The following is a 23,640-nucleotide window of genomic DNA, read 5'->3' on the forward strand; positions in this document are numbered from 1 at the left end:
CAAAAGTAAAATCACTTTTTGTAAGCAATGATAAACGAGCCAATTAAAGTGCGTTTGATTCAACTTATTTTGAAAAATCAATTTTTAATCAAAAGATCACTTATTAATCAAAAAATCACTTTTAAAATCAAAAATCAATTTTTTAATTAAAATATCACTTTTTGTGTTTGTTTCAGGTGAAGCTGAAAACAGATTATTTGAAACAGTTATTTTAGCTTATCATGAAAATCTGATAGATGAGAGGAGATAAAAAAGTGATTTTAATTAGAGTAGTCAAACACGAATCAACTTAATTAAAATAAAATCAATTATTTTTCCAAAAGTAAAATCAGTTTTTGTAAGAAATGATAAACGAGCCAATTAGATTGCGTTTGATTCAACTTATTTTAAAAAAAAATTACTTTTTAATCAAAAAATCACTTTTTTGTGTTTGTTTCAGCTGAAGCTGAAAACATATTATTTGAAACAGTTACTTTATTTTATAATGAAAATCTATGATGATAGATGAGAGGAGATAAAAAAAGTGATTTTAATTATAGTAGTCAAACACGAATCAACTTATGCTTTTCTCAAAATCTCTTAAAAAAAATATAGTTAAAAATCAATATTTTTTAATCTAAACAAACACACTTAAAATAGCTTAAATAGATAATTAGGTTTCTGCTTTTTTCAATAGCATACTGAAACAGCTTAAACAATATATAAGTGATTATTTTAAAGAAATAAGTGATTATTTCATGAAGTAAGCAATAACAAACGGTTTCTATGCAAAATGTTCAATTGAGTTCAATTTATTTTCCTCAATCAAATATTATACATGCATGGTTATATATGTAATTAAAATCATTGTTCTGTTCTATTGACTTGGTGTTACCAAACATAACACACATAACATCATTGTCATGTTCCATCCTGTTCTGTCCCGTTCCGTTCTGTTCTGTCCTGCCCCGTTCCGTCACCAAACGCTACCGAACTCTCGAAAAACTTGGTGGATAGTTTGTAAAGCCGAAGAAACATAAAATAGAAAAATGTTGAAATGAAGAGGGGATAATAATTGGATTGGCAAAGAGAAAGTGTGATTGTAAATATGAGAACCACAAAATATAAGGAGGGTGATGTGTCATGTCCCGCGAGACGGAGAGAGAGGGAGAAGGGAGTTTCATCTCTTGCTGCTGCTATTCCCTTCTCGGAAATCGTAATTGAGTTGATAACCATATTTGTATCATGCGCACTCTCTCATTACCATGTCTCTCTTCCTCTCTTCACACTCACAACTTCTCTCCCCCTTCGTCTTCTCTTATCTTCACATCCCACAGACGCTTTCACTTCCTCACCCCATGCTCATCCCTTAGACAGACCAAAAAGCAACAGCAACAGCAACAGCAGCAACTCACCAAGATCAACACTGCCCCATCTGGCTTCAAGCGCTTATTCAGTCCCAAGCCCGATGATGATGATGATGATGATGATGATGATGATGATGATGACGACGGCGACAAGAAACAACCAGACTCCGACACTGGCACCGCTTTGAAGGGTACTCTTTTGGCCGGTGTTTTGCTCCTTGGTTTTGTCGGGGGTTTTGCTGCCGTTGGCTATATCTACAGGGACCCCATCAATTCCTTCTTGAATCAGCTCTCCCTCTTCATAGAAGGTCCTTTTCAGTTTTCACATTCACATTCCAACCCACTTTTTATTTCTTTCTTTCCACTCATCTTTTCTCTCTCTCTCTCTCTCTCTTTTTAACGCAGGTTATGGTCCAACTGGATATGCCATATTTGTAGCTGTTTATGCTGGATTGGAGGTACCAATCAATATTCAATATTCAATATTCAATATTCAATATTCAATATTCGCTCGCTGTCGCTGCATTCCAATTCTATTATAGATAGATGTCTAGTGTTTTAATCTGACCTTATTTATCTAATGTTGTCCCAGATCCTTGCAATTCCTGCCATCCCTTTAACCATGTCAGCTGGACTTCTTTTTGGATCTGTTACAGGCACTGTCATAGTCTCTATTAGTGGAACGGTGGGTAATTTTTTTTTAATTCGATACTTTAAACCAATTCACTGCAATTCTTTTTAATTTTATTCATATGTTCTAAAATGTACCAAGTATATTTTCCAAAATATAATTTACAATCAACTGTTGATTGTTGAAGATGAACCAAACTCAGAAAAGAGAGAGAGTAGAGAGAGAGAGAGTAGAGAGAGAGAGTGTTTGTTGTAACTGAATTCTATTATGTAAATTGGTAACAATTACAGTTGGATACAATTGGTATATATAGTCTTTCCTAAAGACTATTATAATTGCTAACTATTAGTCAACTAACAGGATAGTTGACTAGAACTAACTAGTCTATAGTATATCTCTAATACACCCCCGCAAGCTCAAGGTGGGTGATGAAGGGAGAACTTGTCAACAACCTTGAGATTGGAAGCCAAAGCAGCAAATCTTGTGGGTGATAAGGCTTTGGTAAAGATGTCAGCAACCTGATCCAAGGAGGGAACATGAGTGACAATGAGACTTTTGTTAAGAACTTTATCTCTAACAAAAAAGATGTCTAACTCCATATGCTTGGTCCTAGCATGGAGGACAGGATTGTGAGTAAGAGCCACAGCACTCATATTGTCACAGTAGACATGAGGAGTGTGATAAGGAATCTGCAGTTCTTGAAGTAAGGACTGAATCCAGAGAATTTCAGAGGTGGTATTTGCCAAGCTTCGATACTCAGCTTCTGTGCTGGAGCGAGCAACAAGAGTTTGCTTCTTAGAACTCCAGCTAACTAGGTTTGGACCAAAGAAAATGCCAAAACCAGAAGTAGATCTCCGGTCATCGGGATCAGATGCCCAATCAGCATCACAGTAGGCCTCGAGAGGCATAGGTTTGTGCTTAAAACCCTTCTGCAGTAACAAACCATGATTAGCAGTCCCTTTGAGGTACCTAAGGATTCGCTTCACTGCTGCCCAGTGCTCTTCAAGAGGCTGGGAGAGAAACTGACAGACTTTGTTTACTGAAAAACTAATCTCAGGTCTAGTGAGGGTTGCATATTGCAAGGCCCCAACTATGGACCTGTACAGAGTAGGATCCGTCAAGTAATTGGCCCCATACTTGGTTAATCTAGTTGAACTAACCATTGGAGTTGATATTCCCTTTGCTTCAGCCATGTTAGCCCTCTCAAGAAGATCATAAATGTACTTGGTCTGAGAAAGAATGAGAGAACCATCCTTTAACCTCTGAACTTGGATGCCTAAGAAGTAGTCAAGATCACCCAATTGCTTTAAAGCAAAGTCTTGATGAAGCTTCTGAACCAACTGCTGAATCAAAGGAATAGAGGAGCCAGTAACAATGATATCATCGACATATACAAGTAGATAGACCCTATCATGACCAGAAGAGTAAGTGAACAATGAAGGATCACACCTACTGGACTTGAATCCATATTTCTGTAAGGCAGCCTTGAGTCTCTCAAACCAAGCCCTTGGGGCCTGTTTGAGACCATACAAAGATCTTTGTAACTTACAAACCAAGGTCTTGTCCTGACTTTCAAAACCAGGGGGCTGCTGCATGTACACTTCCTCATCCAAGAAGCCATTAAGAAAAGCATTATTCACATCTAGTTGTTGGATGTGCCAGCCATGAGTGACAGCCAAGGTAAGAACAATTCGAATTGTTGTAGGCTTGACAACCGGAGAGAAAGTTTCATTGTAATCTATGCCTGGCCTTTGATTAAAGCCTTTGGCCACCAATCTGGCCTTGTACCTATCAATGGACCCATCAGCATTCTCTTTGACCCGAAATACCCATTTACAGCCTATGGATTTTCGTCCATGCGGAAGAGGAACTAGAGACCAAGTGTGATTAGAGAGAAGAGCATCATACTCTTGCTGCATGGCCTTCATCCATTTAGGATCTTTCAGAGCTTGCTTAGCAGTTTTTGGTTCTGCTTGAGTAAGTAAAAGAGTAGGAAACAGCCGTGGTTTCACTATCCCAGATTTTGCCCTTGTTGTCATAGCATGAGTGTTGACTGGAGGTGCTGGAAGTTGTGCTTGCACAGTGGAAGAGACTGCAGGAGATTCCACTACAGGGATATCACCGTGTAAAGAAGCTTGTTGAGAAGGTAGTGTATTGGTGGAAGATGCTGCTTCTGATGCAGGACTACCAAGATGAAAGCCAGGAGGAGTTTGCTGTTGTGTTGGTGCAGGGAAAAGAGGAATGTGAGCTGGAATTGGAGTCTGCACAGAAGAACTCAGAGACTGAGGAGGAAACAACTCTGTATAGGGAAACCTCTCTTCATTGAACACAACATCCTTAGAAATGTAAATCCTGCCTGTGCTATCCAAGCACTTATAGCCCTTGTGGTTTGAGGAATAACCCAGGAAAATGCATTCTTTAGATCTGTATGCCAGCTTGATGTTGTGATAAGGTCTGATGAAAGGATAGCAAGCACATCCAAAAACTTTGAGAAACTTGCAGTCATAAGTTTGATTGTAAAGTTTGCTATAAGGACTAGCATTGGCAAGAACTGAAGTTGGAGTTCTGTTGATAAGATAAGCAGCAGTCAAGAAACTATGATCCCAGTACTGCATTGGAAGCTTAGCATGAGCAAGCAAAGTGAGGCCAACCTCAACTATTTGTCTATGCTTTCTTTCAACAGTTCCATTTTGATGATGAGTATGTGGACAGGTAACTCGATGATTAATACCATGATCAGCAAAGAATTTAGTGAGAGGCCTAAATTCACCACCCCAGTCACTCTGCACAGCTTTAATTTTGTGACCATGTTGCAGTTCTGCCATTGCTTTAAACTGTGTAAAGACAGTGTAAGCTTCTGATTTGACCTTCAGAGGATAAATCCAAGTGTACTTAGAATAGGCATCGACACATGTTAAGAAGTAATGATAACCACAGGATGATTGAACAGAAGCTGGTCCCCACAGGTCTATAAACACTAGCTGAAGAGGAAAGGAATAAACTGTTGTAGAAGTGTGTGAAGGAAGTCTATGAGACTTTCCAAGGCAACAAGCAGCACACACAGTATTAGTAGGCTTAGATGGAACAGCTATACTACTGTGTATGAGGGCATGTTTGAGTGCCTCATAGTGAGGATGCCCAAACCTACTGTGCCACAGGTCATAAGAAGTAGGAGCAGGTGCTGGACTAACAGGTTGCACTGGCTCTTTATTTGATTGTAAAGTAGAAACAGAAACTAAGGGAGTTGTAGAAGAAGAATGCTTATCAGCAGTAGAGGAAGCTTGAGCAGGTTGAAAATCTTCAAAGCTGTAAAGTCCATCACTGCCAAGCTTGCCTTGAAGGAGCAAATCAGAATTGTCCTGGGATTTCACAAAACAGTCAGTTGGCCAGAACTCAAAAAAGACGCCATTATCTTTTGCAAACTTGCTCACACTAACAAGGTTCTTTGTGATTGTAGGAACCAAAAGCAGTTTTCTAAGTGTTAAAGTAGTGTGAGGTTGTATAGGGGAATTGAGCTTAGCTGTGCCAATGGAATGAATAGACACACCTTGACCATTGCCCATGAGGACATGGTCATTGCTGGCAACCGAATTGCTGTCTGAGAATAGAGTAGAGTCATTGGTAATGTGGTGAGTAGCCCCAGAGTCAGGATACCAGTTTCCTGCTCCTTGAAGAGAGTTGGACCCTGCAAGCAATCCCTGAGGTGCTGGTCCTAACACTGAGCTGGTATCGGAAGAAGCTATAGGGCCTACAAGATAAGACTGTGGTGGTCTTTGAGAGTGTGATGGTTGAGGAGGATGAAGGGCTCTTTGAGAGTTCCAACCAGATTGAAAACTTTGCTGTAGATGTGAACTGGAAGGTGCATAGCCACCAGGGAAAAACTGCTGAGAATACCAGGAAGATGCAGTAGGTCTACCAGGAAGACCAAACCCAGGCATGGAAGGAAAACCAGCCATTGAAGGATAACTAGGCATAGCACCAAATCCAGAAAACCCAAACTGAGGCATTGCACCAGAAAAGCCATACTGAGGTGCAAAACCACCATTCTGAGGAGTGCCATATGGTGAAAAGGAACCAGAAGTATTCCTGTGATAGCATATAGAGGCATCATGGCCATATTTCGAGCAAATCTGGCACTGAACCGAAGAATCCCGTCCTTTACGACCGCGTCCACGACCACCATTGCGGCCACCGCCGCGACCACCACGATAATCACCACCGCTGCGATAATCCCCTTGGTAATCACCACTAGAGCAATCACCAGAATTCGAATTTTGAGTATCATACGAATTCGCAGAAGATTGCGCTGGCGAAGAGGCAGCGGAGTGATTTGAGGATCCAACACTGGCTTGCGCAACATTCGCTGTAATCAATGAATCACTCGAGTGCTTCTTCTTAACACGATCCAGTCGTGCCTCATGACTGATGATCATCGATTCAACTTCATTGATAGAACACGGAGTTCCACGATTGAACACGAGAGTCATCAGAGGACTGAAATCCTCTGGAAGTCCATCGAAAATAAAATCAAGATGATCACGAAAGGAAACAGGATCTCCAATCGAAATCAGCGTGTTGACAATCGACTTGATCTTACGCAAGTATTCAGAGGTAGACAACGAACCTTTGGTGATGGATTTGAGCTCAGATCTAAGCTGTGTTGACTGAGCTTGTGCTTTCGATTCATGAAAATCAATAATCTCATCCCAAACCTGATACGAATGACTGCAATTGATTACAATCGGAAGCAGAGACTCAGAAAGCGATGACAGTAACCAAGTGAACAACGCAGAATCTTGTTGTTCCCAAGCAGAGTATGCAGGATTGACATTGTCAGAAGCACGATCTTCATCGGAAAGAAACCGATCTGGAATCACAGGATTGACAACGAATCGTTGAAGCTTGTGAGATCGAATCACACCTTCGATCTGCTGCTTCCATGAAAGAAAATTTTTCTCATCAAGCTTGATGCTTATACTGTGTGAAAGAGACTTAGAAAGAGAATGTTCAGTAGTAGAAACACTGGCAGCCATGGCTATGGATCGAAACTATGCTCTTGATACCATGTTGAAGATGAACCAAACTCAGAAAAGAGAGAGAGTAGAGAGAGAGAGAGTAGAGAGAGAGAGTGTTTGTTGTAACTGAATTCTATTATGTAAATTGGTAACAATTACAGTTGGATACAATTGGTATATATAGTCTTTCCTAAAGACTATTATAATTGCTAACTATTAGTCAACTAACAGGATAGTTGACTAGAACTAACTAGTCTATAGTATATCTCTAATATTGATCAATGTTAAACACATCTACAATTTTGTTCGCTAGACCAAACATGTACTTCTAACTTCTAAGTGAATGGTCAGACTGAGATTCTATTTAAAAGTATGTTGTTGAATCTAATATTTTAAGGCATTGCAGGTGGCAGCAAGTGTTGCGTTTCTAATTGCAAGATATTTTGCTCGTGAGCGTATTCTAAAACTAGTGGAAGGAAATAAGAAGTTTCTTGCGGTAGACAAAGCAATTGGAGAAAATGGCTTCAAGGTTGTGACCCTGCTTCGTTTGAGCCCTTTGCTGCCATTTTCTTTGGGGAATTATTTGTATGGATTGACATCTGTTAAGTTTCTTCCATATGTATTGGGAAGGTATGGTGCTTATCTAAAAGTGTGTTGTGACAGTGCAAGTTAGGCACAATCTTTGCTTTGATTCATCATATGAGTATGTGTTATAAAATTGTTAGAAGTATAATATAAAATCATACATGTATCTTCACCCAACAGCTTAAGCTTTTGCAATAGTTGGTTCATGACATGGTATCCAATCCTCTAGAGTTTGGTCATTATTGCCTATTATTCTCATAAAAAAAGAAGATAGGTATGCAGTGGGCCTGTGCACTATCCACGTTTCAAGCCTCTTAAACTGGAAGAATTCTGAATAATTGATTGATACTTGATTAATTATTGATTCAGAAGTAGAATATTTCTAGACTAAATTCTAGAGTAAAATCTTATCTTATACTAATCTATCATAACAGAATCATAACAATATAAAATAAAATCCTAACAAATCGTCTCAACAAAATATATCATAATAGTTATCGCCTGACAGATATCTCAACAAAGCCCAAAGGGTCTTGCTTGAGGGGGTGTGTTAGAAGTATAATATAAAACCATTAATGTATCCTCACCCAACAACTTAAGCTTTTGGAGTAGTTGGTTCATGACAAAATGTCTTCAATTAGTTGCCCCAAATTATAGCTAAACTCCTACATACAGTTAAGAGTGAAGCTAGGAATACTTTTTTGTTGAGTTGTACATAATTGGAATTTTCCCAGTTTGTGTATTTTGAAGTTTGAACTTCATTTGAACATATATACTTCTTGTCATAGTTGTTAGAATTGCACAACTCACAATTCAAATCACATGGTTCAATACAATTCAGCAATTCAGCAATTTGTATTCTGTGATGAATCATAAATGACTTAGAATCATGTGCGACATGCACAAATCAGTGTGATCCATATATCTAATATGAATAGCATGATTCAATGGTTTGTTAATTTTGTCTTTCACTAATTCTCATTAAATAAATTGAGAAGTCAAATTTGTTAAGAAAAAAAAGAAAGAAACTAAGGAACAAGATTTAATGCACCCTGTTTAATTATTTCAGTACTCTGTTTTCATTCTATTGAAACAAGGGCTTTACACGGCTACTCAGTCAATCACTTGCTCACACAGTTCCTTGTTTGCTCTGTACACACCTTATTAAGCTATACTTGTGTTCCGTTTCATTTTGCCTCGTGACATATATGCTATATCATATTATCATATAGCTTGAATTTTGTCAAAAATATAATATGAAGCACTATACATAATTTAAATGATATATCAACTATTTATTGTAGTGTGTTTCTGGATCTTGCAATTAAATACAGTTTATAATTTACGATTCAAAAATTATCTTAGCAATTCAATTGCAATTTGATGACTAGGGTTCTTGTAAATTTCTGATTTAAAACATAACAATTGTCATGCAGTTGGTTGGGGATGCTTCCAGGAACTTGGGCTTATGTTAGTGCTGGTGCTTTTGGAAGAGCAATAATTGTGAGTTTTGGTTTTCCTCCCAATGTTTCTTGTTATTGGTGTGTTGGCTATTTCATTTTTAGAATTATTTGGTCCTCCAATAGCTTCATGTTTTCTTTTCTTCTTTTTGTACTTTTCTGTGTGTTTTGGTGGGAGGAGTATCAGATGGTGATAAAGGATGAAATGGATGATGCTGAAAAACATGTTGACATACTGTTTGGTATTATTTCTTAAATATATCACTGCAAAGATAGGTTAGGTACCTTTGGAAGGAATAAAGGAAAAACTTGAAAAACTTAGGGTCATGTGGAGGAAGGTATTTGTAGATTTATTTTATTTGGGAGATTAATGATCAGTATGAATGACATGGTGCAAGATCAGATCCAGGGAAAACAAATGTAGCCACTGGAAAGTTGAAACTGAAGGGGGGTGAGGACACCAAGCAATTACACAAAGGAGTTCTTGGTGAACCCTGCTGGCTGCAGCAGAAACATAATTTATATGGAAAAGATAAAAGAGAGTAGGGAACATTCTGTTGATATTGTTATGTCATGATCTGTTATAGATGCAAACCAGCATTGCCTATGTATACTTAATTTAAGTCAATTCCTTGTGAATCAACTGGCATAAGCCCAACACCGATAAGACTACCAGGATAAGGCATCCCCTAAAGTGAGATTGCCTATAAATTGAGTAAGGTTATAGTTAATTATTGATTTAATTTGAAGTACATTGTAATATTATCTCAAGAAAATTCAAAGATGGATACTATAACATCTTTACACACAAGGTCACTTTAGAGAAGTTTTTTCCAGACTACAAACATAATGAGAATCCTACAATAAAGAAATCCTAATGTTTTACTGGGATGATTATGTTGGCTGGTTAAATTGCCTTCTTCATTACATTGCTTACTATTTTAAAATGCTATAGTATTATTTGCCATCGATTTGTCTGTCTACCGCTATGTACATGTCTTGTGTGTTAAGCCGTATTTAATTGATTTCTGTGCTCTTATCTTTTGTAGTTCATCACATTAATAATTTTTGCACTTATAATTATGGATAAGGAGCTACTTCATTAATTGCTTGTTTAATGTACTCCTTCTACATTTCAGCAAGAAGAGTCTGAACTTAAAGTATTAGGAGGAAACAGTCAGCTGCTGACACTTGGGCTGGGACTGTTGGTCACTGCATTAGCTGCTACATATGTCACACGACTTGCGAAGGTACTGTCTTGTTATCCATTACAGAATGAAATATATGGATTTATTTTCTTGCTATATTTAATATGGGACCACAAACAAACATAAAACGTTACCCTCTTGTGCGTTAATAATTGGGACAAAGAGACTTCATTTGGTTGGTTAAGATGATTAGAATTTAAGAGATGGGAGCAATTAGTTGTTTAGATAATGTTTCTTTATCTTGGGGAAAAAACAGGCATACCATAAGGAACATTGTTGCATAGAATTGAATAGTATTTTATTCTGATTATTCATATACAGTCCACGTTTTTTCTTTTATACTGTGACAATTAACAATAAATTATTTAGGATGTCTTCAGGTCGGGTGACTATTGAATAAGTTTGTTAAATAATATTTTCTGCTGATGTGATGCGACATATGATAAGAACGAAAAGATGAAATAGAATTTATTAAATAAATACTAGAAATTTGAGAGTCCAGTTCTCTCCCAGTCCCAAAATACCAATTTCCCAATTCCTGAGTGCCCTCCACAATCAGATTTGCCCCCTATTTATAACAGTTGAACATACTCATTCCTAACAGTTATAACTGTTCATAACAGTCACATCTATTCAGACATGACTTCTCCTAGCAGTCATAACTGATCTGGCATAACTGCCCATCAGCCAACAATTGTGCCCCCTTTTCTGAAACCTGCCCCTGGGTCGCTCCCTATCAATACCCTACCCTAAAAGATCCACGTAGTCCTCAAGGTGAAAATCAGGAAAGCCTGAATCTGGTGGCTTTGGCGGATCAACATAATTCGAGGCTAAGCCAGCTAGTATACACTATACATTACATTTGGATGGAGAAGATGAAAATTTCACATGATTAAATTCCACTGTTTCTTGTTTTAACCATAATTTTCTCTTCTCACCCCTATCTATCTTCATTTATTTAAGATGTCTGTGAGCTTCAATATTTACCATTTCGCAAGGTCCTTGATGACAATGGAATGATGCCTTTGTAGTCATGACATAGGTTCAAACCTGGGAAGGACACATGTCTCCCTTTGCAGCCAATCCTTCTCCTCCCCCCAATCCGTCCGCTCTTGGAATTTGTAATTTAACTTGCCAGTTACCTGCTGTGTGTCAACTCCATATGCATCCATTTCATGTGATAGGTACCTGGTGTTAGTTAGTTAGCTAGCTGGGGGTTAGCCTATAAATGAGGGAGTGTGATGAGGGTTTAGGTATCCTTTGGAAATTGATAGAACGCTGATATTATTCACAATAGAAATGTACAAGATTGCTGAGATATTCGAGTGTCTCAGCCACTCTCCCTAATTCCCAATCCCAAATGATCCAAAGGATACCTTAACCCTCCTCACACTCCCTTATTTATAGGCTAACCTTCAACTAACTAACTAACACCAAGTACCTATCATCTTGCTTCAAATTTATTTATTATCCACTCACTGTCAGACCCCCATTTAAACACAAGGTATGAATTGGTATTTGATCTTTTTTCTTCCCTGATTTCTGCTGAATGGTATGAAAGTTTTTATTTATTTTACTTTCGGCATAAAAGTTGTGCAGAAGCAACTTAGTTTAATTTTTAACCCATGTATGTCATCACCTTATCGGCTTAAAACACTGATTACTTTTCATATAAAATTGTTGTTCTTAAACCCTCTATCAAATCTTCTCTTCCTATAAAGAGAGTCATGTTACACAATTTACTGTGTCTAGTCTATTCATTCTATTGTTGAAGTCACTGCCTTTAAATTAGTGATAATAAAATAAACAATGATATTGTCATTTACTTTATACAAGTAAATTGTTGCTTTACTGTGCATGATATATGACTTACTAGCAACGCAACATTTTTAACGTTATAATGCAGGATGCTATTAAAGATATCGAATAGACTTAAGACATTGAATAGATCCATTAGACAGTAGAGACAACCCAGCATTTGCGATTGAAGGCAAGTCCATATGACTGGATGGGGAAACTGATATCTCAGTAAATAAATATCAACCATGATGGATGAAAGAGAACCAAGGAAAATGATAGACCAGCAAGTCCCTTGTAGATTGCGATATTCTTAGTAGTGGAAGTCAAGGTAGGATCGTTCCTTTTGCATAGCTTTCTTACAGTGTACGAACATTTTACCTCGTCTTTTAAAAAGCACTAGTTTCTTAACAGGCATCGAGGGAAAATTAACTTTTTATTTAACGTTCACCGAAATTTTTGCCTTGCGCTTACTCATCCACATCCACAACAATGGGAATCCACTAATCAGGGTTACCGGAAAAAACAATGTTTTGAAAACCGGTCTGGTTGCTGAACGGCTGTCTCTACCAGTTCAAGGTTCAATGATCTAAGCTTTTGTAAATAAACACTACTAATTCCCATTTCACTAATTAATCCTTAAATTCTAATAATCATTATAATAATTCCTTTTAATATTATTTACAATGATTTGTAATTTATTTTTTGGGTAATGATTTGTAATTATTTTTTGGAAACAAGATTTTTACAATCAGTCACAGACTATGTGGCGCACCCCATGATCCCAACCTACCGTGAGACCGTCGCGAAGAGCCATGGCTTCAGCCAGGAAAGGATTGCCAGTTCCAGCTTGCCAATGAGTCATGAAACCTACCACCTCCCAGCTCGATCACGGAGAAGACCACCTCCCATGGCACCGGTTTCCTCCCAGAAACTGCCATCTATGTTAAGTATCAAAACATTCACAGGTGGCGGTCTCCAACTATCAGAGAGAAGCCCGCGACCTCCATTGATCAAGGAAGGTTGGAGATTCCTAACAAAGTCATCATGATCAAAACAGAGCTTCCGCCAAGCTTGGTCAAGAGTTCAAGGATGAGCATCGAGCACCATGTTGCATCTCCACTTTCACACCCCACAAACCAGCAAGAAAACAATTCGAATGGCTACCACGCGCAAGGTTCTGAACCCAGGTCATGAAGTCAGGGCTGCGAAATCCATTCCAGCGCCAAGCTCCCAACTTGCCCCATAATTCACTTGAGTGAGGACAATCACGAAGGCCATGAAGCCTGTCCTCTCGAGGAGAAGAGCACCTTGAGCAAGCTTCACTGGTTGCTAGATTGCAATGAAACCGTTTGGAATTAACCGGCAAGGCATCATGAAGACAAAGCCAAATAAACATCCTAACCTTCTCTGGAATCTTAAGCTTCCAAATCCAAGACCAATCACCATCATCTACGTTCGCATGAGTTTGAGCTCTCAGCCAATTATACTCATCACTAATTGTGTAACTCCCAGACGTTGAACTCTCCCAAGTCCAGGAATCTTGACTGTTGGGATCTAACCGCGGGGGCACACGCAAAAACGCAGCTCTAAACTCATCTGGTAGAGGGGTGGACAAGCGCGCAAGCTGCCAACTATTTTGCACTATGAGGTCTTTCAAACAAAGGTTGGTATCAGAAATATGGACGTACGGAAGCTTTGTACAAAGCTTACCATGCCCGGACCAATTCCTGTACCAAAGAGAAGTATCACCAGCACCCATGCGAAACTTAAATCCCTCACGAAGGTGATCACGGGCTCGGTGAATGCTCTGCCAAACTAGGGAAGCATGAGCTTTGTGAGGAGTGTTTAAACCCGAGTCATCTTGAAGGTATTTGTGTGATAAAGCCTGCACCCACAACTTGTTGGAATTACTTAGGAGATGCCAAACTGCTTTACCAAGGAGAGCAGTATTCTGGTCTGCCATGTCTCTAACACCAATGCCTCCCACCTCTTTATCTCTAGTCACCGTGTTCCAACTAACAAGATGCCAACCTCTGCGACCCTTGCCCTTAGACGAAAGAAAACTCCTCATAGCCCGGTCGATGCTACTGATAATAGATCTAGGTAACCAGAAAACTTGAGAAAAGTAAGTTGGAAGAGAAGCAAGAACTGATTTAGTGAGGCACACCCTACCAGCAAGATTGAGCAAATTTGTTTTCCAAGAAGCCAACTTACGATTGATGTTTTCCATAAGGAAATTAAATCTCCCTCTATTCATACGACCACCAGTAAGGGGAAAGCCCAAATACTTCCCAAGATCACGGACAAAAGAAATGGGAGCTATATTACGAATCTCATCACGAATAGTAGAAGGAACTCCCCTGGAAGCAATAGCCTTTGACTTGATAATATTAATTCTTAAACCTGAGCTTTCACAAAAAGCTTTCAAAGTGTCTGCCACTAACTGGACCTGGGTGGTAGACGCCTGACAAAAGAGAAGAACGTCATCTGCAAAAAAAAAGATGAGATATTGGAGGACCATAGGAGCAAGCCTGAAAGGCTTCCAAGCCCCGGAGTCCACCAGTTGGTGAATTTGAATCGACAATCTGTCCATACAAAGAACGAAGAGATAGGGCGACAAAGGGTCTCCTTGTCGAAGGCCTCGACCAGGGTGGAAAGCCGGGAGGCGGGTACCATTCCACATAACCATCAGGTTGGAGCCACAAACACAGCTCATGATCAAATCAACGACCTTCCTCGGAAACCCAAACATCACTAGGGTTTCCTCAAGAAAAAGGCCAAGAAACGCTAACATAAGCTTTTTCCAGATCAATTTTAAAAGCCAGGTTCCCTCTACGTGCTCCTAAGTGATGCATGGAGTAAACAATCTTCTAAGCTAAGAAGGCATTATCCATGGTACCACGCCCAGGAAGGAAACTATTCTGCATAGGCCCAATCAATCAGGACATGAAGGGTAGGATTCTATTAACAATTACTTTGGTGATGAGCTTGTAAGTCATGTTACACAGACTGATGAGGCGAAGTTCCTTAACTGAGGAGGGACTATTAGCTTTCGGAATCAAAGCCACAAGAGTTTCCATCAACTTGTTTTCCACGGTTGCCAACTCAAAAGCTTGGCTAACAACCTTGCAAACATCCTCCCCTGCTAAATCCCAATATTGTTTATGAAAGAATGGGTGAAAGCCACCCGGGCCAGGAGCGGAAAAGGAACGCATAGACATCAAGGCTTGTTTTACCTCTTCATTGCTTACAAGAAGAAGAAGCAAGTCTTGCTCAGCTGTCGAAACCGATGGAAAATTATCATAGATGAACGTATCCCCATGCACAACCGTAGGAGCAAAGAGCCCTTGGAAGTGAGAGAGCACCTCATTAGCCAAAACTTGTTGGTCTGAGCACCAGTCCCCATTGGACAGTTTGAGCCGGTGAATGCGATTCCTGCGATTTCTGATTACAACGTGGGTATGGAAGTAAGCGGTATTGCGATCTCCGAACCGCACATTATTACCGCGAGCCCCTTGGAACCACAACAATTCTTCTTGCTTTAACACCTGGCTATATTCTATTTGTAACTCCGCTTCTAATTGAGCCATGTCGGATGTGATTCGACGATGAAGTTCTTGCTGGACACCACGCAACCGGCCCTCGATCCAGCGCTTACGTCGAAAAATATCACCGAACGTCTCCTTATTGAAAACTATTGAAGCAGCACGCACCCGATCCAATTTATCCATGCAAACCTGAACGGACGTTGAAGCACAGTTGAATGCTCTTGCCCTCCACAGTGGACTAAGAGCGGACTATGGTATGAGTGAACACGGGTAAGAATTTCCACACTAGCCTCAGGAAACGCAAGACGCCAATCCACATCTCCAAGGGCCCTATCAAGCCGTTTGGAGAGGATTATTATATTGTTCCTATTTCTGAACCACATGTAGTTACCTCCCACTAAACCCAGATCAATCAAACGACATTTATCTAACACAGAGGCAAATCGATGGGCTCTACTGGGAATGAAGTCACCACCCCTAACTTCAGACGGTTGTAACACTTCATTCATGTCCCCAACAAGAAGCCATGGAATAGAGATGGACTCACGAAGCTGAGTAAGATGCTGCCACAGGATTTCACGTTGCTCTGGGATGGGCGACGCATAAATTGCATTGCAGACCCATGAAAGATTATCTTTCCAAAGCTCAAAGGTGATAGCTTGGCCATGCATATGAATAAGACGCGTAGAGAGACCGAAATTAGTTCTAATCATGACCCAGATACCACCACTAAAACCAATGGCTTCAGAGACGAAAGCTGGGAAGAAACCTAGAGAGTTCCAGTAGTGAGAGACTTGAGCAAACTGGCATCTAATTTCATACAACAAAACAATATCTGGTTTTTTACTCCTTATCAATTCTTTAATGAAGAGTTTCCCATACTCATGGACAGCGCCACGAACATTCCAAGATATAATTCTCAATTCTTCAAACCCAATCATTAACAGGGTTGGAAGATTTCTGGGGACATGCCCCATGGACCCACGCGGGTCAACCCTGGGCTGATTTAGCATCATGGGGCCCTGCTGCTCCAAATCCGCTGGAGATATTCCCCTGCTGCATCATCTGCTTGGTTATTCTCGCCAAACACCATAGCATTGAGATCGCCATCTGCATAAGGCAACATGGAGGTTGACGATGGACCCCTAGAGGAGCTGGCACCTATGGATATACCAAAGAATCTCTCTCCTTCTCCTGGTCTCAGACGCCGTTTTATGTTTTTTTTAGGGTTAGCATCAAAGTGCGTGGCTTTTCCCATAGCAAACTTGTGGGGCCCAGTCTTTATGGTTTTGGAAATATCAAAGCCCTTGGATTTCCTCAACTCATTATTATCATGAATAAAACCGTTATTTGCCCCTTTGTTCCCATGCACCTTTTTCAGTCCTTGATTGACTCCAGTTTTCTTTTTTCGTTTCGAAACTACCATCCAATCTCCCAGGATTTCAAAGTTTTCTCTCAACTGATTCACCGGGATTACCGCTCTTGTTTCCTCAATTTTCTCGTTGTTTCCCATACTGGCTGATGATTCCACCAAGAGGTCCACTGATGGGCACGAGCCATCAACCACAACCGTTGGATTCAGTTCACCTTGCTCAATCGTAGCTGTCTCCGTCGAGGTGGGGGCCTCCACCTCCTTAGGTCTAGGGGTTGTCTGCTTCACCACCTCATTAGGGTTAGGGGTTGTCTGCTTCGCTGCCACCACAGCCGCCACCACTGGGGTTTGACCTGTGCATTCTCGACTTCTATGGCCATAGCAACCACACTTGGTACAGATAACTTGCAGACCCTCATATTCAACCTTATACCAGTGTCCCTCAAGGCAGACCGTCCCCACCACTGCCTGTGTCAGGTCAAGTTCCACACATATACGTGCAAACCGACCCCTATCCGCATTAAGTGTACTTATATCAACCTTCATTGGCTTTCCGATCACCGTGGCTATTCAAAGTAACTAACTTTCATCATAGAACACTACATTTAGTCTCGAGATCCGTATCCACGCCATGGTTGAGTTGACTTGTGTCGCCGGTGAAACGAATTCCCTACTCCAGGCAGCGACAGCCAAGTAGTGGTCAAATATCATCCACGGGCCACCATTGATCACCTTCTCCTTGTCCTCAACCACGTCAAATTTTACCATATAGAACCCATTATGAACATCCAGGATGTCAAAGTCCCATGTTAGTCTCCAAATAGAAGCAAGCTTCTGCTTCATTGTGCGATATCCCAGCTTCTTCCCCAAAAGGCACACCACCAGGGATTCCTTCCATGGTCCACACATGGAATCCAACACCTGTGAGTCAGTTGTGATCTGTGGCAGAAGTCTGTTACCGTCCACCAAGTCAATCCTCATTTTTCCTTGATCAATCAAGTCTCTGCGTTCAGTCGGAGCGGGGGCCTTGGTGCCCCCATGAGTTTGTCACGGAATGATGTACGCTTGGTTGCGCCGTCGTCGGGAGGATGCGTCTCGCTCTCTGGTTCCATCGTTCTGTCTAGCTTAGTTGGACTTAAGCTAATTAAATTTTAAATTAATTGTATATTTAAATGCTAAAAATCCATAATAAAGGGATAAATAGTTAAAATTTCATGTATGTAAATTTTTATAGCGTGTAATTACACTTTTATTTGATTATTTTTTTAAGAAAAATTAAAAAATGCCAAAACTGGAAAAATACGAAACTAGTCACTTTAAATTGGTTTTTACCATCTCTGAATGATAGCTCACGTGGTAAGAGCTAGGGACATATAAGTTGGGTGGAGGAGGTCCAAGGATCAATCCCTGGAGGTTGCAATTTATCTTTTCAATGTAAAAAAAAGGTTTTTACCACTGGTTCTCACCATTCTTGATTTGAATCTATCAATTTTTTAGTTGATTGACCTGGATTTTGGCTAAAAATGCACTCATAAATTGTTGTACATATTGCAAATATTAGTTCGGTACAATGTAAAGGAGCTTCTATTATAATTTAGCAGGATAATTTTGTTCGCTTTTTGCCTTGAATTGCGTGGTAATGTCCAATTACTCTAGTGTCAACTCGTATTCAAATATAATCGTGAATGTCATAACATGATATTCAAACATAGTCATTAAAGTGTATTTGGCACAAAAAATATTAGTGCATACTACCTCTTTAATTGTCTTGAGAGAAAAGTCTTGAGAGATTTAGATCAATTAATTGTGCTTCATCATATATCTGAATTGATCAAATCCTTGAGAGATTTGGAACATTCAATGTACATTCAACTCTATCCTGTAAATACTGTGAAAGGTTGCAAACTAGTAAAAATGAAATGCACCTTACTCAAGAGTAGAAATTGAGCATGCACTTCATTGTTGATGAAAACGAAGGAGTCTTTGACCAAAACCTAACGGCCTGAAGAGGTAGGTGCAAAGAATACTAGGAGGAGTCCTAGAAAAGAAAACTTAACAGACTGAAGAGACTGGTGCACAGAATACTGGGGGGAGTCCCAGATTCAGGAAACTCAACTACCTGAAGAGGTTGGAATAATGAATACCGAGGAGGTGTCCCTGACAATCAAACTCGATGAGCCTGGAGAGGCTTGGAAAAGAATACTCTCATCAAGCCTGAAAAGGTTTCGTAAATAATACATGGGGAAGAGTCCTTAGCAACCAAACACGTAAAATAAGTCATTTATTAATACTCATAGGATGAGTCCTTTATTAAGTGTCATGCCATGACATTGGGTATTGTTTTTTTTTTAGGTGTTTGATTAACTTTGATTGTTTCATGTAATTTGGTAATGAAATTTGCTTTTTTTTTTCATGACATTTGACTGTCATTTGTGTATTTCATGTAATTTAGCATCGTTCGCGTCGCGGAACGTCGTCGCGGCTGTCGCGCCGTGAATCGCGTCCAAATCACGGCCAAATCGCGGAAATTCCAGCAGATCGCGGCGCTAGAGGAAGAAGATAAGTGGACTCGCAGAAAACCCAAAATTGCCCTCAAAATTTTAAAATTAGGTTAAACTTTGAGGGCACTTTTGGGATTTCGCTCTTAATAAGTGAAGCGACACGTTTCACTCGTCTTCTTCTATGCGTTTCTTCTTTCTTTACGCGTTTCCTCTGCTATCTCTAGTGCGACTTCCATCAGCTCAACCACCTCCGACCAGGGCACAATCAGACAAGCATTATCCAGGCTCCGGCGACCAGTGACAGATCCAAAAAGTTAAGGTTGTGAAGGCAATATATATATATAAATTCGTAAAAAAAATTAATATATATTATTCGAAGTAAGGGTATTTTTATCAAAGGGGACACAAGTGATGACATTTTTTACCAAATGGACCATAAAAAATCACATACTTTTACTACTTAAGTGAGGGCATTTAGCAGGTTGAACACAAGTGAAGACATTTTCTACCAAAGAGCCATTGAAAACCACATACTTTTACTACTCAATTTTTTTTGTAATGATTTTTTTAAAAACCAAGTGAGGGCACTTGCCCTCATGGTCATTAACCTGCATCCGTCATTGCCGGCGACCACCACCCCTGTTTCCTTGGGCCTCTGTTTTGTTCTGAGTTGCTCTGTTTTTTTATCTTCTATTCCTTTATTTTTCTTTCTTTTCTTTTCCTTCTTATTTATTATTCTGTTCTCAAACATACTTCTCCAGTTCTCCTCCTCTAGTAGTCCTCTCTTCTCCATCATTTCTTCATGTTATGAATTTGAAGTTATATTTATCACTTTTTAGTAATTATATGTATGTATTTTTTTTCGAAAACGAAAGATATATATCAATATATTAAGTTGAGAAACAATCTCTCTCAACATGGGTACAGTTACCAAACCAACACAAACTGGCAAAAGCTCAGCTGCTACAACCAAAACCCTCCCAAAGACCTCTAAAGAACCCCACAAAATGCTTTAAAGCCAAACCAAAACCCTTGCGCCTGCACGACCGAAAAGGACCCCCGTTTGTAGAAACGGGGAAGAGCGGCCATACGTATATATTAATATTAATTATATGATATTATATGTGAAAAATCAAAATAGTCGTCATCCAGACATCTCGCTATCCCACTTTTGGGGTTGGCCGCTACGCGCCGCGATCCGGGATTGACTACTATGTTATTTAGTACAATTTTTTGTGTCTTTTTCATGCTATATGGTACTATTAAATTTACTATTTTTTAGGTCAATTTTTTCAAGATTTTTCTTAGAGAGTGATTGTCTCACTCGCCAAAGTAGAGATGACTCATTTATATAATAGAGTTGACCTCATGTCCTATGAAATTCTTCATATTTTATTAAATTTTCACTAAATTTCCAAATTAAACATTCAAATTAATATATACTCTCAATACATCACGAACCCGCACATATTGGACTAGAAAATAAAGATTTAAAATTTTTTATATATGAAAATTAACCAAGACCAAATTTACTTAGTTTTGAAAATAAAGGGACTTAATGTCGTTGAAAATAGTATAGAGGACCAAAATCACATATAGTCCGTCACTTAATTAGTCATTCAAAGAAACTAAACCAGCTCAAGAGCCATTACATCATGCTGAAGTTAAGGAAAAAGCTAGTGTTCGGGGCAAAGAAATAGCAACACCGTTACACCATTAGCAGAATTGTGTGTATTATGGTTTTACCATAAGCAAATTTCTAGAGACTTAAACAAGGAAATGTTATCCTGCTTCCTGAATCTCATTCTCTTCTATACCCTAAACACCTCTCCCTCCATCCCTTCCTAGAATTAGTCTCACATTTTTGTTTGGACAAAAAAAATTATTTTGTGGGCATTTATGGTTTTAACATAAGCAAATTTCTAGAGATTTAAAAGGACAATGTTCTTCTGGTTCCAGAACCCTCAATTCTATCTACCTGACTACTCTAGAGTGATGAAAAGAGCTAGATTAAAACAATTCAATTAAAAACCACAAGAATGGAGTTCATCAATAAAAAACATAAACGCACAAAATCAAATAGAAATTGTAACAGGCAATAAAAGGAGATAAGTTGTTGATAAGGAATGGGGTCAAACAAAAATAATCCCGTTTTCTTTGATAGTATCAAGAACAATTCCTAATTTACCTTCAATCCTTTCATCCTTTCTGGGTTCATATGCCAATGCATACACATCAGCTTCCTTTGAGCGCTGAGCAATAAGCCTTCCAACTACTCTACAAGCATCATGATCAGTTAAGGATGGAAGAGAATTTCGAAGATCCTTGGAGTTAGTGTTAGCAACAGATATGACTTTGCTTGTTCCTCGGTGCATCACTTTTGCATGAATGAATCTTTTTGAAAAGAAAACATTTAATAAGAAGGGTCTCATGTACATATCTGTCCTCTGCTTCCATGATTTCCTGTTAGGTCTCTTTGCAGCTTCACCCCGAGATCTTCGGGTCCAGGCAGCGCGAACAAAAGAACCCTATAATAATACAACATGTTAAAGCACAAATCAATTGAAAATGTTGAGATTTCATAGTTCAGTTAACAAACCCTATCCGAAATTCAGAACAACATCATACTGAAAAAGAATGAATGAATAAATAAAAAATTGGAATTAAAGGAAACAATTGAAGAAAAGAGGAAGGAGGGGAGTTACGTTGAAGAGTGAGGGATTGGTGCGCAAGAGCAACGGCGACGGCGACGGCGACGGAGAGAAAGAGATGTTGGTTAAAGTGGGAAATGAAGAAAGCCATGAAAATGAAACCGATTTAGGGGATTGCAGTTGAGGCAGCAGAGCCTGAGAAGATAGCGTTACACATGCGCTTCGCGATGGCGAAGCAACACACTCTATCGTCATCGTCATCGTCATCTTCTTCTTCTTCTTCTTCTTACCCTTACCCGTTTCTAACAACAAAATTATTTTAAATATATATTATACGTCACGGGATATTATACCTGTAAAATATTTTTAGCATCCTGTATAAACAAAATATTTTAGCATCCAATCACTTAATTAATGACACATATTAAAAAAGACGTAGTTCTTTTAATTTTGATTTTTTGTGTGCTTGTTAATCATTTAATATGAGTGTGTTTTTACAAACTTGGGTTTTATATTTAAATATGATGAAAGACATTTGTTGGGAGATATACAATCATTTTTGAACATATTGTGACATATGTCAAAGATACAAAAAAACAAGATGCATTAGTTTCAGCTTTTCTGGATGAACTATTCATGGTGGATCCAGCGGAAGGACAAGGGGACGACAAGATGAGAAGAAGAACTAGAGGAGATGAGAAGAGGAACAAAAACCAGAAGAGAAGAGGATCGAGAGGCTCATGCGAGGAGAGGAAGAAGACGAACGAAAGGCTCACACGAGATGATTAGACGAAGAACTCAAGAGGAGAGGAAGAAGAGAATGAGGAGAAGAACTAGAGGATATGAGGAGGAGAAATCATATATGAACCCTAAATTGGTAGGGATGATTGAGAATTTGGGGAATTGAGATTAATATGGGGGAAATGAATTTGTTAATTAATTTAGTTTAATTTTAGTTAATTGGATTAATAAAACTTACATGTAATTTTATTTTAAATTGTTAATCCATGTCAACTCACTTGTCATAGCCAGCGATCCAATTCATACTTGTCGGAGCTCCGGGCTACTGCAAGGACCTGCTCCAAACAATTTACAAAGAAGATGAGTTTTTTCAATAATTTTTCTTGGGAGAGACCTAGTTCAAACGGTTGCACAAAGACAAGAATCAATTTGAGTATTAACCTTTAGTATCACTATTTAAAATTTATATGATTATTGTGATCAATTGTGATTAATATTTTTATTTAATTTTTTGTGTGCTCAGTAATCATTTTATATGATTGTGTTTGTATAAACTTGTATTTTCTATTCAACAGTCGTTGGGAGATATATAACCATTTTTGAAGTATTGTGACATCTGTAAAAGAAAAAAAAAAGTGTTTATAAATAAAGCTTTGATTTATTTGACCTAAAAATTCAGATTTAATTATTTTAGTTGATAATGGCACATAGCTACCATTCATGATTTCAGAATATAGGTGTTACTCTAGTGGTGTTCAATATTCTGGTACTTAACGTTATAT

General features: G+C 39.0%; 3 protein-coding genes across 3 annotated transcripts; 1 reads left to right on the forward strand and 2 right to left on the reverse strand.

Annotated features, from left to right (window-relative positions):
* The first annotated feature begins 1,108 nt into the window (after positions 1 to 1,108).
* LOC130748009 (uncharacterized) lies at positions 1,109 to 12,519 on the forward strand. Its single transcript, XM_057601089.1, has 7 exons — positions 1,109 to 1,654; positions 1,752 to 1,804; positions 1,939 to 2,031; positions 7,399 to 7,622; positions 9,014 to 9,080; positions 10,177 to 10,287; positions 12,152 to 12,519. The coding sequence occupies exons 1-7, from the start codon at positions 1,225 to 1,227 to the stop codon at positions 12,173 to 12,175; spliced, it is 1,002 nt and encodes a 333-aa protein (XP_057457072.1). The 5' UTR covers positions 1,109 to 1,224; the 3' UTR covers positions 12,176 to 12,519.
* A 3,220-nt stretch (positions 12,520 to 15,739) lies between these two features.
* LOC130745123 (uncharacterized) lies at positions 15,740 to 16,570 on the reverse strand. The gene has a single exon (XM_057597263.1). The coding sequence runs from the start codon at positions 16,568 to 16,570 to the stop codon at positions 15,740 to 15,742; it is 831 nt and encodes a 276-aa protein (XP_057453246.1).
* A 4,902-nt stretch (positions 16,571 to 21,472) lies between these two features.
* Positions 21,473 to 22,436, reverse strand: LOC130748010 (uncharacterized). The gene is made up of 2 exons (XM_057601090.1): positions 22,172 to 22,436; positions 21,473 to 21,994 (listed from the first exon to the last, which is right to left on the reverse strand). Exons 1-2 carry the CDS (start codon positions 22,382 to 22,384, stop codon positions 21,599 to 21,601), a joined length of 609 nt encoding a protein of 202 aa, XP_057457073.1. The 5' UTR covers positions 22,385 to 22,436; the 3' UTR covers positions 21,473 to 21,598.
* Positions 22,437 to 23,640: the final 1,204 nt, after the last annotated feature.

Source organism: Lotus japonicus, chromosome 3, assembly GCF_012489685.1.
Source record: "Lotus japonicus ecotype B-129 chromosome 3, LjGifu_v1.2".
NCBI classification, from domain to species: Eukaryota; Viridiplantae; Streptophyta; class Magnoliopsida; order Fabales; family Fabaceae; genus Lotus; species Lotus japonicus.

Excerpts from the sequence above, each read along its gene's own strand:
- LOC130745123 (XM_057597263.1), bottom strand. The coding sequence starts at position 16,570 with ATGGGGCATGTCCCCAGAAATCTTCCAACCCTGTTAATGATTGGGTTT.
- LOC130748009 (XM_057601089.1), top strand. The coding sequence starts at position 1,225 with ATGCGCACTCTCTCATTACCATGTCTCTCTTCCTCTCTTCACACTCAC. Across the intron at positions 2,032-7,398 it reads TAGTCTCTATTAGTGGAACG|GTGGCAGCAAGTGTTGCGTT; the intron begins GTGGGTAATTTT and ends AAGGCATTGCAG. Across the intron at positions 9,081-10,176 it reads CTTTTGGAAGAGCAATAATT|CAAGAAGAGTCTGAACTTAA; the intron begins GTGAGTTTTGGT and ends TCTACATTTCAG.
- LOC130748010 (XM_057601090.1), bottom strand. The coding sequence starts at position 22,384 with ATGACGATGACGATGACGATAGAGTGTGTTGCTTCGCCATCGCGAAGC. Across the intron at positions 21,995-22,171 it reads CCAATCCCTCACTCTTCAAC|GGTTCTTTTGTTCGCGCTGC; the intron begins GTAACTCCCCTC and ends GTATTATTATAG.